Source organism: Oryctolagus cuniculus, chromosome 13 (genome assembly GCF_051225735.1).
Source record: "Oryctolagus cuniculus isolate XC-2025 breed Fujian yellow rabbit chromosome 13, ASM5122573v1, whole genome shotgun sequence".
Taxonomy (NCBI): Eukaryota; Metazoa; Chordata; class Mammalia; order Lagomorpha; family Leporidae; genus Oryctolagus; species Oryctolagus cuniculus.
In genome coordinates, this window is record NC_142879.1 from 109,409,456 (window position 1) to 109,423,214 (window position 13,759).

Below are 13,759 nucleotides of genomic sequence, written 5' to 3' on the forward strand. Positions count from 1 at the left end.
GCGTGGAGAAGGCAGGACCACACGTCCCCTGAGCAGTGCCAGGCACACAGTGGGCAGTTGCCGTGTCAGACATCACAGTAACAGGAGCTACAGTGGCACCTGCCTCCCCAGACTGCTCTCTGCAGTGAAGGTAACACCAACAGAACCCATGGGTAAGGTCCCCCCTGCGTAACAGATTCTCTGAGTCCTGGTTAGGGACCAAGCACCACAGATGCAGGGACACCAGGATGAACCAAGCAGATGAGGCTTCTGCTCTCATGGGGTTCACTTTCCTCTGGGGGAGACAGGCAGTGAACTGGTCAACAAGGAACTGGATGTCAGGTGGGGCTCGGTGCCTGGGAGAAGGCGTCATGGGGCACAGGGCAGGCAGGGGGATGGTCGTTACACCACGTTGGTGGTCAGGAAATGCAAAGTTGACCATGGACAGAAAGGCAGGGGGGAAGCCATGCACATCCCAGGAGAAAGAACATTCCAGACTGAGGGGACAGCGCAGGGGCAGGGAGAGACACTGGGGAGCAGAGGGCGGGCCAGTGAGCCCTCGCGGTGATTGGCAGGACCCCGATTGTGTTCCCAGACCCATGGAGAGCAAGAGAGGGCTCTGAGCAGAGAGATGGCGAGGTCTGGCTCATGAGGTCACCCACGTGTGGGAAGCTCCATGGTGACTGTTACACAAAGGGTTCTCGCTGCTGTGGGTGCTGGACCTGGGGCGGGGGAGCCCTGGCACCTGCTGCACCTTCATGAGCATCCTGGGTGAGGACCTGCAGAGCTTTGGAGAGTGACTGGCAGCAGAGGGGAGGGACCAGCGAGGACGGGCAAGCCAGGCACAGACTCAGGGGCCCCACATGGCTCCCTCCTCTGACCTCAGCAGGTGCACCCTGGAGAGCCCTGGGGGATGAGGAACAGGACTCTTGTGCCTCCCAGGGCTGGGTGGAACCCATGGGGCTGGACGCCCTGGGGTCCACAGTCCCTGATTTTTTTTTTTTTTAGGAATAATTTATTTTGAAAATCAGAGAGGGAGAAAGAGAGATCTTCCAGCTGTTCGGTCACTCCCTGGATGGCCACATGGCTGGGGTGGGGCCAGGCTAAAGTCAGGAGCCAGGAGCCTCTTCTGTGTGTCCCATGTGGGTGGCGGGGACCCAAGCACTTGGGCCATCCTCTGCTGCTTTCCTAGGCCATTAGCAGCGAGCTGGATCAGAAGTGGAGCAGCCAGGATTCGAACCGGTGCCCATGTGGGATGCCTGCATCACAGGTAGCAGCTTAACTTGCTGTGCCACCATGCTGGCCCCCATCTCTTTTCTTTTAATCATCAAATATTGTGTCCTCTGCGTGAAGACAGTTTCACTTAAGAAATGCCTACGACCATTTCCTGAATCTGCTCCCATTCTCACCTCATTTTCTCAAAGTGTTCTTGAAATAATGATAGTAACATATTCAGGACCTTATGTTTCTAGGAGAGCCATGCCCACCTGGAGAAGGGAGAGTGACCTGTCACCCAGCCACGACCCCTGGTTCAAACATGACACTCGCCAGCAGCGGCAGCCTTGCTCCTTGCACCTGCATCTCCGGTTTCCTCTGATCCTGGAAGACCTTCAGGGCAGACCTGGCCGGAGAACCTGACCCTGAGCTTGGCTGTCAAAGAGCAGGTTGAAAGAGCTGCGTTCTCAAGAGTGCCACCTCTCCACACTGCTGGATTCTCCAAGTCCCGCCCCGAGCAAGCCGGGTCATTCACTCCTGCGGCTTTGTCTTCACAGCCTGCCCCGTGCCCCAGCCCCGGGCTGAGCTGAGGGACTCCAGCAACAGGGTCCCTGGTCCTGCAGCTTTGGGGCCTGGGAAGGAGGGGCCATTAGCATGGGGTCAGGGCTCACAGGGCCCTGCGGGGAACCCAACATCTCCCCAAGACAGGGGTGTGCCTGCTTTTTCCAGACGGGTTCGACTCTGGCTTATCCCCTCAGAAAGCGGAGCTGAGGGTATTAAGGGGTACTTAGGTCCTGAAGATGGGTTTAAAAAAAGATTTACTTATTTATTTGAAAGGCAGATTTACAGAGAGGCAGAGAGAGGGGCAGAGAGAGAGGCAGAGAGGGAGAGGGAGAGGGAGAGGGAGAGGGAGAGGGAGAGGGAGAGGGAGAGGGAGAGGGAGAGGGAGAGGGAGAGGGGTCTTTTATCCACTGGTTCACTTCCCAAATGGCTACAACAGCTGGAGCTGTGCCTATCTGAAGCCAGGAGCCAGGAGCTTCTTCTGGGTCTCCCATGTGGGTTCAAAGGCCCAAGCACTTGGGCCATCTTCTGCTGCTTTCCCAGGCCATAGCAGAGAGCTGGATCACAAGTGGAGCAGCTGGGACTCAAACCAGCGCTGTAGGGGGTAGTTTTACCCGCCTTTCCTGCAGGAGTGAGTTCTCCCTTTCGTGGGACCAGAGTCATTACTGGAGGATCGGTGGGCACACAGCAAGGCTATCCTGTGCCCCCTGTCCTCTGCACATGCCCACTTGCCCTTCCAGCTTCCCCCATGTCATGAAGCAGCACAGGGCCCTCACCAGGTGTGGCCACCTGGCCTGGGACTTCCGGCCTCTGGAAAGGAGCCCAAGTCCACATCTCCCCTTACAGCCGACCCTACCACAGGTGTTCTGTTGTAGGAGGTGCATGAAGCCCGCTGTCTCTCAGGGCACGGGGCAGGTGGAGGGTGGCCCTGGGCAGGAGAGGACTACATTCGCAGGGAAGGGGCGGGCAGGTGGATCCCAGGCTGGTGCATCGGCTGTTGTAGACTCCGTTTGCTTCCAGGCTGAAGATGCGATGCTTCAAAATCAGGTGTGGCAGTTAAGCTGCTCCTTGGGATGTTCCAGTGTGCTTGGCTTATAATCCTGCCCCTGCTTCCAGCTCCAGCTCCCTGCTCACCTGCACTCTGGAGGCGGCAGAGTGGGTCCCTGCACCCACGTGGGAGACCCGGCTGGCAGTCTGGGCTCCTGGCTGCGGCCTGGCCCAGCCCCGGTCGCTGTAGAGTATTTGGGCAGTGAGCCAGTAGATCGGAGATCTGTCTCTGTCTTGGAATAAAATAAGTAAATAAAAATTTATAAACAAGTTTTTGATTCATGTTGATATGATAATAGTAAGGACATATCAGGTAAAACACAATACATTGTTAAGATCTGTCTCATTGGTGGGGACAACAAGGTTGCTTGCCCTGTGTTTCCCTGGCTCCTCCCTCGCTTGATGACACAGCTGGTGTACACTCGGGAGGTGCCTGCTCGCCTCCGCCATCTTTACCAGACTGGGCGCCTCTTGCGGGAGCAACTTGGAAGCCAGCGTGCAATGCCAGGCCTGGCAGGAACGGGGAGGGAGTGACTCCGTGCTTCTGTGGTGGGGGACACCCGAGGTTGTCCGTGTGCTCTCTCTGCAGTAGCACACCTAAGAGGAGACACCAGTGTGTGAGAAGCCCGGGGATGACGTCGGTCTTGTAAACAGGGCAGAGCTTTGAACTCTCTCCTTTATTCCTTTTTTTTTTTTTGAGATTTATTTATTGCAGGCCGGTGGCACTGTGGCGTGGTGGGTAAAGCTGTCTCCTGCAGTGCTGGCATCCCATTTGGGCGCCGGTTTGAGTCCCAGCTGCTCCACTTCTGATCCAGCTCTCTGCTATGGCCTGGGAAAGCAGTGCAAGGTGGCCCAAGTGCACCTGTGGGGAGACCTGGAAGAAGCTCCTGGCTTTGGATTCGCTGTTGTGGCCATTTGGGGAGTGAACCAGCAAATGGAAGACTCTGTCTGCCTCTGCCTCTTTGTGCCTTTCAAATAAATAAATAAGTAAATAAAAGAAAAATAGATTTCTTTATTTATGAAAGGCACAGTTATATATATATCTGTATATATATACAGTTATATATATGTGTATATATATATATATATATGTGTGTATATATATATATATATATATATAAAACTTCCAATCTGCTAGTTCGCTCCCCACATGGCCACTGCTGGGCCAGGAGCACCAACCATGTCTCCCACCTGAGTGCAGCGGCCCAAGGACTTTAGCAGGAGCTGGATCGGGCTGGAACCATCACCCACGTGGGATGTCGCTAGGCCACAGCGCTGACCCCTGCTTTATTCTTGCTAGTTTTCTCAGGAGATGCTTGGCAAGACAAAGCCACCCTGGCAGCCGTGGGTGTGTACTTTTCACCCTGCTGCGCATGCGTGCTGCAGGATCCGGCTGAGGCTACAGTGGTCACACCTGCCCCACTGCAGCTAGGCCCAGGACCCGGTCAAACCCTAATTCATGCTCAGAAACCCCTGGCGGTTCCAAAAGCAATGAGATCAATCCACTGTAAAAGAGAAAGACAAGGAGCTGGGGGTCAGCCCTTGGTCAGGGTCCTGGAGGAAGAGGGGACGGGGCAGCGGCAGCTTCTTGCCTGCAGGTAACAAGGGCGTGGGGCAGGGGCGGTGAGCTGAGGGGCACAGTGTTTGCAGGAACCCGCAGGTGGGGACCGCGATTCTGGAAGGGAGCTGGTGCTCCTTGTCGACGTCCTTGCCTTGAGATGGAGGTGAGGGCCTGCGTTTGGGGCGGGGCTCAAGACCCTGCCCAAGGTTCAGCGCAAAGGTTAGAGACCCTGCTTCCGGCGGATGCACGCCCTGGGCGGCGCCCAACAAAGGCTCTGGGAGCTCAGGAACGAGTTGCAAGCTTCTGGCTTCGCCCTGGCCCAGCCCCGGCTGTTGGGGGCTTTTGGGGAGTGAGCCAGTGGATGGAGGATCTCTCTCTCTCTCTCTCTCTCTCTTTAAAAAATGATACACAGAGTTAGAGTGGGAGGCGGAGTGGGCCGGAAGGATGGTCGTCAGCTCTTCCAGTTCTGCCACAGCTCATAGAAAGCCTCGCTGCTCTCATCGAGGGCAGAAAATCCTGGGAAAAACGAATTTCCTGAGGCTTGGGGCACACTCTGGTCAACCAGCGGGGCTTGCCGCCGGCCATTCTGTAAGCACAAAGGCACCGCGGACCGGAAAGCGCTCCCCTTACTTTCCTCGGCTGCGCCCGCGCCCCCCGGGGCACCGGGGACCCCAGCTCCCAGGTCCGCGCGCGCCGAAGTTGTGCCTCCAGGGGCGCGGCTGGCAGACTACCCGGGAGCGAGGCCGGCCCACCAGAACCTTCTGCTGTCGGTTCCGGGCAGCGCGCGAGCCCCTCCCGCCGGGCCGGCACTGCGGTCCCCCGCGGCCGCGGCCCCGAGCCCTCCCGTCGGAGGATCGGGAGCCGAAGCCACAAAGAAAGGGGGCGTGGAGGGGCGTCCCCAGGGAGCGCGCGCGGGGCAAACGCGGCCCGCGGCGCACCGACCCCCTGGGGGCCTGGGCGGGCGGGCCAGCGCGCGGGGGTCCGGCCGGGCCGCGGAGCTCCCGGGCCCGCCGCGCGCCCCGCCCCGCGCCCGGGCCGCGCCCCCCGCTCATGTGCGCCGTGTTGTGCGCCGGGCCTGCCCCGCCCCCGGCCCTCCCCTCGCGGCCGTCCCCTCCCCGCGGCCCCGGAGCGCCCGCGCCACACAGCCCCGGGCCGCCGCCGCCGCCGCCGCGCGCGCCCAGACGCCGAACAGGTGGCCGGAGGCGGCCGCGGGCAGAGGCCAGCCGAGCGCGGCGAGGCCGGCGGCGGGAGGCGGGCGAGCGAGCGGCCCGGGCCCCCGGCACAGCGCGCCCTGCCCAGCTCCCGCCGCCCGGCGCGGGCTGCTCCGGCCGCGCGCAGCCAGGGCCCCGGCCGGGCCGCGGGGAGGGGGCGGCATGAAAGTGACCGTGTGCTTCGGGCGGACCCGGGTGGTCGTGCCGTGCGGGGACGGCCGCATGAAAGTTCTCAGCCTCGTGCAGCAGGCGGTCACCCGGTACCGCAAGGCCATCGCCAAGGTGAGGCCGGGGGCGCCGGGCGCGGGCGAGGGGGGCGCCGGGGAGTCGGGGGCAGCAGCAGGAGGAGGAGGAGAAGGAGGAGGAGAAGGAGGAGGAGGAGGAGGAGGGGGGGGAGGAGGGGAAGGCGCCGGGATCAACATGGCGCTTCCTGGAGAGGGAGGAGGGAGGCGGCGGAGGCGGGGAAAGGGACGCGCGGCGGCCCGGCCCGGGCCTCGCTGGCGCCCCCGCCCCGGCCTGCGGGCGGCCGGGAGTCCGCGCGGGCCTCGGGTCGGCCAGGCCGAGACCCTGGGGGCTCGGGCAAGCGGGGGGACCCTCGGGACGGGCGGGGCTCGTCCCGCGCGCCCAGGGCGCAGGCGGAGGCGGGCGGGACGCGCCCCCCGGCCCAGCTGCGGGCCAAGCAAATCCAGCCCCAGGCCTCGCCCCGCTCCCAGGCCCTGCGGGCCCAGGCCGGGAGTGGGAAGTTTCTGGTGCCAGTCGAGTGCAGCGGCCGCGAGCCCCGGCTCTCCTGGCCGGGCTCCGGACGCGGGAAGAACCGCAGCCGAGAGCCGCCCACTCCTCCTCCTCCTGCCGCCGGCTGCTGCTGCTCTGGCCGCGGGCCGGGCCGGGGGAGCCGCGGTGTTGGGGCGCCGTCGGGGACAGGGGTCTGCGGGGACAGGAGGCCCGCCGTGCGGGCTTCGGAGCAGTGCTGGGCCCTGGAGTCCGCCGCCGAGCCCTAAGTTGTCCGGCGAGGCCCGCCCGGGGCGCACGTGCTGGCCGGGTTCCCCCCGGGGGTCGCCCGTGCAGGTCGCTTTTGGGGCGGCCGAGGCGCGCCCTGGGTCCTCGCTGGTCTGCGGGTTCCCGCTGCGCCCAGGCCCCGGGCGGCCCCACGGGGTGTGCGCACCACGCAGCCTCGCGTTCTCTCGGAAGCGAAGAAGAAAAGTTTTTTTCTTTCTTTTGTTTTAGTATTGGTTGGAAAACACTGCCTGAGTTTGGCCTTTAAAGGTTCCCTGTGTGGATGGGAGCGGGTGACTTTCTGGGGCAGCGCTAGAACCTTCCTCCTGGCTGAAGGCTGGTTACTGAGAATCAGATAGAATCAGTGGGAATCGGGTGCCCCTGTGTCTTGCGGAGTGGACCAGCGAGAAACCTGCGTTCACAGTGCTGTCAGCCCCGCTTGTGAATGCGAGTTCACGACCCACGCCATCCACATGGGTGCCCTGCAGTCCGGGGGACTCAGGAAACCCACCCAAAAACGCAGCCCAAAGAGAGGGAAGCGCAGTGATGGGTGCCTGGCTCAGCACGGGTTCCGTTCACCTGCTCCAGGTCAGTCCTGTTTCCAAGGAGAGAGAGAAATGTCTCTTGTTGGGTTGGTGGAGTCCTCGAGCGGTGCACAGAAATTCTCAGGCATCTGCTAGGTCCCAGGCACTGCTCTGGGGGCTGCACAGGCCCAGGGCCCAGCCCTGACCGCCAGATGAGCGGTCAGATGTCCGGTGGGCTGAGGCCTCGGGGAGGGAGCTGGGTCTTGATTGTTAGCAGTGGCCTGAAAAGGAAGCCTCACCAAGAGATGGCCAACCGGGGAGAGGTAGGGCAGGGGCAGGGTCCCAGGTGATTCCGCCGTCACAGCTGAGTGGGTGACTCTTCAGACGCGCCTGGTGCTCTGAGAGTTTGGTGACGAGATCTAAGGCCCTTGTCCCTGGAGTGTTGTGAGAGGCTGGTTGTGCCTGGGCTCCACTTGCTGGCTGATGACTGCCATTGGTCCTTGGTCTTCTCCTGTCTGCATCCTGTGTGCAGGGACCGGAAGCCAGCCCTTCGGTTCTCTCACCTGGCTCCTGCCCCTGCTACTGGATGGAGCCCCCCGGCTGGGTGCTGATGGAGGAGGGGTGTTCCGGTTGCTAGGTGACGTGGCCGCCATGCTCTCCCATCTGCTGGGGCAGTGTAGGCAGACGGAGCAAAGGAGGAGAGATGCTAACTCGCCGAGGCGCTTTCCGCAGTGTGGGGGGCTGGTGTTTTGGGTTTCTGTTGGACCTGTGTTTGCTTCAGGCTGGTTCAGCGTCCCTGGACAGTGTGCGTCTGGACTTCCTATCAGAGACGCCTGCGATAAGCAGTGACGTGGAGGCTGACACTGAGTGACACGGAACTTTTCTTTCCTGTCGGATGAAACATTTTTTTCTGGTGGTTGTGACCACTGAAGAGTGAAAATGGCAGCTTGTGGCCAGCTCTGTTTGTCCCCAGCCAGACTCCTCTGGGGAGGGAGATGTGCTAGCGTTGAGTGCTTTCTCCCCGGGACCTGTGCGTGACCTGTGCGTGTGCCTGCAGCCCCACACCCAGTGACCTGGGACTGACACCACCTGCCGGGGTGGGAGTTGTGGGAGCCTTGCCCCTCGCAGAACCTTGTGCTCTGTGAAGCTCTCCGGGCCTGTGCCCAGAGCAGGCTGCAGACAGAAGGTGCAGCAGTGTTGGTGTTAGGGTTGGGAGCCCGGGGCACACCAGCGCTGGCCGTGGCCCGAGGCCGGCCTTGACTGGGGGCAGTATTTCCCAACTGGTGATGCCAGAGACCACAGCAAGCAGCTGGCCCTGTAAGTGCTGTGAAGTGGGAGGGAAGGGGTGACTCAGGCGTCCGCACGGGGCCTGTGTGGCTCTGTAGAGGGGGCCGGGCCGGGTCAGGGCCAGGCTTGAAGGGCGGGACTCTGGGCCTGAGACTGCAGAGCCTAGGGGTGTTTGCACTGAGCTGGGAGTAGTGCCCTAGGGGGTCACTCGGGCAGCTGCCCTTTGCTACAGCTGTGCTGAGCAGCCGCAAGCCAGGGCAGGAAGGGGCCCTTTGTCGAGGGAGCGGGGGCACCCGTGGCCTGGGCTCAGAGACCGCCGCGTATCTGTGCGTTTGCCCGTATGCCCTGGGCAAGCCTCGCTTGGCTCTCCCTGGAAAGACGTTGCTTCCTCACAGGGCCGTGGTAAGCAGGATGGGCTGGGACGCCGGCTGTGGAATTCTCCAGCACTTGGCCTGCCCGCAGAGCTGACCAGAGGAGAGCGCTTTGATAGCTAGCGTGTTTTATGTCCGCAGAAACTTTCCCAAGTGTCTCATTCTTCCTGCTCGGCCTTTTGTGTGTGTGTGTGTGTGTGTGTGTTTTTTTTCCCCTCTTAACAAAGACGGTGTGCCATCTAAGCAAAGCAGCTGAGAATGTTAATACCTGCTGCCCCGCCACCCATGGACAAGCCGTGCGTGAGCGTGTGTGAGGGGTGGGGAAGGCTCGGGCACAGCTTGGTTATCTGGGCTTCTGGACTTGGGGCTCCTGTGCTCCAGGTGTGTCCCTTTGGAATTCTTTAAAACAGTCTGTTGCTGTCACTGGAGGTAGAATGTCATGGATGGAAACTTACGGATAGAAGTGGTGCTTTCTCCCCCCCTTTGGGTGTTGGTGGGGAGGCGCTGTTATAGACTGAACTGCCACTGTTGACTTTTTTTAATGGAAGATCCTGTGTTGAGTGTGGAAGCATGTTGTCACGCAGTTGCAAGCCTATGGATACTTTTGGGAAAACACTTACATTGTTTCAGAAACTGAGAAGTAGCCAACAGAAAGAGATGTTGTTATTGTAACATTTTCACCTGCCCCCGAAGGGACAGAGGCACCAGCAGCTTTGAGGACTGGTGGCTTCCAAGCTGGGACTTGCCTTCTCTTGCTCAAGTGTCCCTGTGCAACTTTTCTCCGGAGGCCTCTGCAGGACCCCACTTGCCTCCTGGCCTCTCTCTCTCCCTGCAGACTGTCCACACCCCCGTTCCACGCGCTGGGACTTGCTCGTCGTCCCTGCCTCCACGCTGGCCTTGGCTGCTTGCTCAGCTCACACCAGCCCTGCTGCCAGAGGACTGGTTCAGTGTCCCCCTGCTGTGTGCATTCCCTGGGGACTGTGCGTTGCTCCGGTGCTGTCCCAGGTGCCTGTGCTCAGGTGTCCTCTGTGGAACGCACCTGCGCCTCTTTGCCCTCCCTGTGGAGTGCGTGGCCCTGCTTATATGGAGTAGATACAAGGGGTGGACAGACGCATTGCCCGTGTTCTCACGCACCGAGTGCGTTTCTGCTTAGGGGACTGGATTGGCGCTTGGTGGTTTTAAGTACTTTGAGGTCTGGTGTTTGGCACACGGCGGACACAGTTTGTAATGGAAACCAAGATCGAGTGAGATTGGAGTGCCTGGAGGATGCTCTCTGTGTCAGCTCTTTGGAAGGCTGCAGCCTGCGTCTCAGACGGAGCACAGGACAGTCCTGGGCTGGCATTTAAGGCCAGGTTCCAGGCGAGTGTCCAGGGCACTGTGGCGATGTGGCCCCAAGACACCTCCTCTTGGTCTGGTGCCTCTGACTGTGTCAGTTGGGATCCCTGGGCCGGTGCCAGGAGGACATGGGGATGTTCGGGGTCTGGGACGCACGGAGGGAGCCGACAGAAGGCCTCTGGATGAGTGGGTTGTGCAGGGGACGCTAGGCTCTGACCCGCAGCCTCCTGGAGGAGTTGGATGCCGGTTGGTGATGACGGGCGCTCAGCAGCTGATGAGAGCCCCGTGCGAGTGTTTCAGGGTAGAGAGAGAGATCTGGGACTGGGCCGGAGGCACTGCTCCCTGGGGCCCTCGCCTGGCCACTCTGGGTCTTTCCTGGCTGGCCCCGTGGCTAGTGGCAGTGGAACCAGGGGGCCCACAGTTGTACCTATTGGTGACACTTCTCTGTTTTTCATGGAAAATAGAGAATCTTTATGAAAAGAAATGCAGCGTTCAGTGAATGAAGCAGAGAGGTGACTGATTTTGTCCTGGAGTCCTTTTGTCTTGTTGAAAGTCTGTGTGAAAATGACTGTCTGTCTTCAGCCTGTGTTGTCTTGTCAGGCGTGCCTTCTGAGGAGTGTGATTGTTTTTACCACCAAGTGTGATTTTACCACCAAGTGTGATTTTAGCTTGTTTTTTTGCCCCTCTGTCTGTTGGCATTGGTACTTCACAAATAACATTTTAAGCTCCACTTTCCAAATGACAAAGTGGGGCTGACGTTGTGATGGAGCGGCTAAAGCCCCGTGTGGGCACCAGTGCCAGTCCTGGCTGCTCACTTCAATCCAGCTCCCTGCTAATGCACCTGGGAAAGCAGTAGAAGATGGCCCAAGACCTTGGACCCCTGCACTCATGTGGGAGAACCAGCTAAAGCTCCTGGCTTTAGCCTGGCCCAGCCCCAGTCATTGTAGCTGTTTGGAGAGTGGACCACAGGATGGAAGATCTCTCTCTCTCCCTTTCTCTCTCTCTCTCTCTTTTTTTTTTTGTTTAAATATTTTATTTATTTATTCATAAGTCAAAGAATTATACAAAGAGAGGCAGAGAGAGAGAGAGGTCTTCCATCCAGTGGTTCACTCCCCAATTGGCCGCAAAGGCTGGAGCTGCGCCGATCCAAAGCCAGGAGCTTCTTCCAGGTCTCCCACGTGGGTGCAGGGGCCCAAAGACTTGGGCCATCTTCTACTGCTTTCCCAGGCCATAGCAGAGAGCTGGATTGGAAGAAGAGCATCCGGGACTCGAACCAGCTCCCACATGGGATGCTGGTGCTTCAGGCCAGGGTGTTAACCCGGTGTGCCACAGCGCTGGCCCCATCTCTAACTCTTTCAAACAAGTAAATCTTTTAAAAAAATACATTAAAACATGTTTTCTACACAAAACAACTTGTATGTGAATATTTGTAGCATCATCTTTTATATTTATTTGAAAGGCAGAGTGACAGGGAGGAAGGGAAGGAGAGAGAATATCTTCCGTCTGCTGGCTCACTCCACAAATGCCTGCGACAGCTGGGGCTGAGCCAGGCTGAAGCCAGGAGCCGGGAACTCAATCCGGGACTCCAGTGTGGGTGGCAGGGGCCCAAGTACTTGAGCCTTCACCTGCTGCCTGTGAGGGTGCACGTTGGAGCAGGGGTGAAACTTCATCCCAGGCTCTCTGATGTGGGACACGCTGAGCCCACTGCTCCAGTACCTGCCCTATAGTTAGCCGCGTTATTGAGAATGGCTAAAACTAGGCAGGTGTCCCAACAGCCAGCAAGTGTGTGAACAGAGCCTCATGCCAGTGCCTGTGCTGGCCACTGTTTGGCCATCAGGAACGCAGTACTGCTGAGCACGCGGCACGCGAGACCCTGGAGAAGCACCTGTTGGCGAGAGGCTGCCGTGCTATGAGAGCGAGCCGCGAGCGGGCAGATCCGTGGGGACGGTGGAGTCGTGTCTGCGCGGCCCTGGGGTGATGTGTTCGGAGTGATGAGATGGTTCTAAATTTAGACAGTGGTGACGGTTGCCCAACTCCGTGAATACGCTAAAGATCATTTCATTGTGCATTTTAAGTGGCTGAACTTTACAGTCTGTGACTGTAAGGATGAACAAGTCCCCATTCTGAGGCGTTTTATAGTTCTGAGAGTCCCATAAAACAGCGAGTGTGTGCGTGTGTGTGTGTGTGTGTGTGTGAAAACTGGTGCTTTGCAGGGAGCTTTCCCTACAATGTTGGGCTTCCGTGGGCCGCCCAGTCTGTGCCGTCGCTGTCCCTTCAGCTCCTGGGCCTTGCTGTCCCTTTGTGCTCACCTGTTCCCCCAGACAAGACACACACAACGGGAAGACTTTTCCAGCCGTTGGCGAGCTCTGGGACCTGCAGGTTCCCGTCTCTCAGGAGCTAGCGGGTGCTCTCCTTCTCATGCCTGGTCACGGGGCCCACGGGACCCTGAGGATGCAGGGCAGGTGGTGGCTTCTCAGAGGGGCCACTGGGGTGCAAAGCTGTTACTCCCCCCACCTGTCCTGGGAGAATGGTTTGCTTCCCTAACGTTGTAACGATGGGGCTCCCTCCCCCCGTCCCACCTGCGTAGGGGTGGTTAGGATGCCTTTGCTCAGGGTGTCCTTCAAAGTCTGTCATCTCAAGTAAGTGTCTTTCCAGGGAAATCATTGCTTGGAAAAGGCTGTGCGTTCTCTTTGCGATTTGTAGCCAAACGTATGACACTGTGCGATGCTCGGTGTGTGTCCTGCCTTGTATGCACGCATGTGCAGACAGCATATACACGCGTGTGCCAAGAGCATTCTTGGGTTTGCAGGGGTCGGTGTGTTCATGGTGGCGACCCTGAGTGGTTTCAGATTCTGCAGGTCGGAGTTCTTTCACACTAAGTGTTGGGTGTTCAGATACTGTCAGACTGCAAATCCTGGAGCGCAGATGTATTTTCCTAGTGGGTGCTTTTTATGTGATTTGTGCTGCGTATCTTTAGAAAACAAATATTATAGGGATTGCATTTTTGGAAAGGCTTCTTTGCGGTAGGTTACACCGAAAACCAGTGTTTTCTTCTGATACCTAAAAAACAAAACAAAACAGAACAACAACAACAACAAAAAAACAGCTTGCTGTATGTATCAACAACCTAAACGTGTGAACTAATCAAGATATGTTGTAGTGACAGATTAAAAACACACAGAGGGGGTGCTGTTTATGCATAGGTGGTTGGTCTGAAAATGGGCTTTTTGTTTATTTTATGTACGTGCTAAACATTGGCGAATCTTTGTTTTGGTTTTCTTTCCTACATCCAGTAGTAATCCAAGATTGAAGAATGAGCTGCTCCAAGCCCCCATTTTATTATGCCAGAGACGCGTGAGCTGTGTGGTTCCTACTTCTGGAGCCCTGTGTGAGCGGTGCAGCTTCCTGCCCGCGACTCCTCACTGCAGCTCGGGCAGGAGAGGGAGGTGTCTCTGCAGGACACGGTGCATTGTCACACAGGATATGACGAATCACTGAATCCATTAGTGGTCGATACAGGATGCGGGGCCTCACCACTCGGAGTTGGAAAAAACCTTTCAGCAAACCAGGTGGATCTCTGTGAAATTGCATTGCCGAGCTTGGAAGGCTGTGGCATTTCAGCATTTGTCCTACAGCAGAAAATGAAGTGTATGAAACCAGGAAGTCACAGCCCAC

General features: G+C 58.6%; 1 protein-coding gene across 26 annotated transcripts in view; it reads left to right on the forward strand.

The window, feature by feature from the left end:
• The first annotated feature begins 5,474 nt into the window (after positions 1 to 5,474).
• Positions 5,475 to 13,759, forward strand: part of PARD3 (par-3 family cell polarity regulator) — a 514,965-nt gene continuing 506,680 nt past the window's right edge. For 17 of the 26 annotated variants that reach the window (XM_089312488.1, XM_089312484.1, XM_089312490.1 and 14 more), the window contains exon 1: positions 5,511 to 5,856. In XM_089312488.1, coding sequence (XP_089168614.1) covers positions 5,737 to 5,856 — 120 coding nt within the window. In that variant the 5' untranslated portion in view covers positions 5,511 to 5,736. Of the gene's footprint in view, positions 5,857 to 13,759 lie in introns of all 26 variants that reach the window. The other 9 variants (XM_070056180.2, XM_089312481.1, XM_089312486.1 and 6 more) reach the window with 2 other exon arrangements.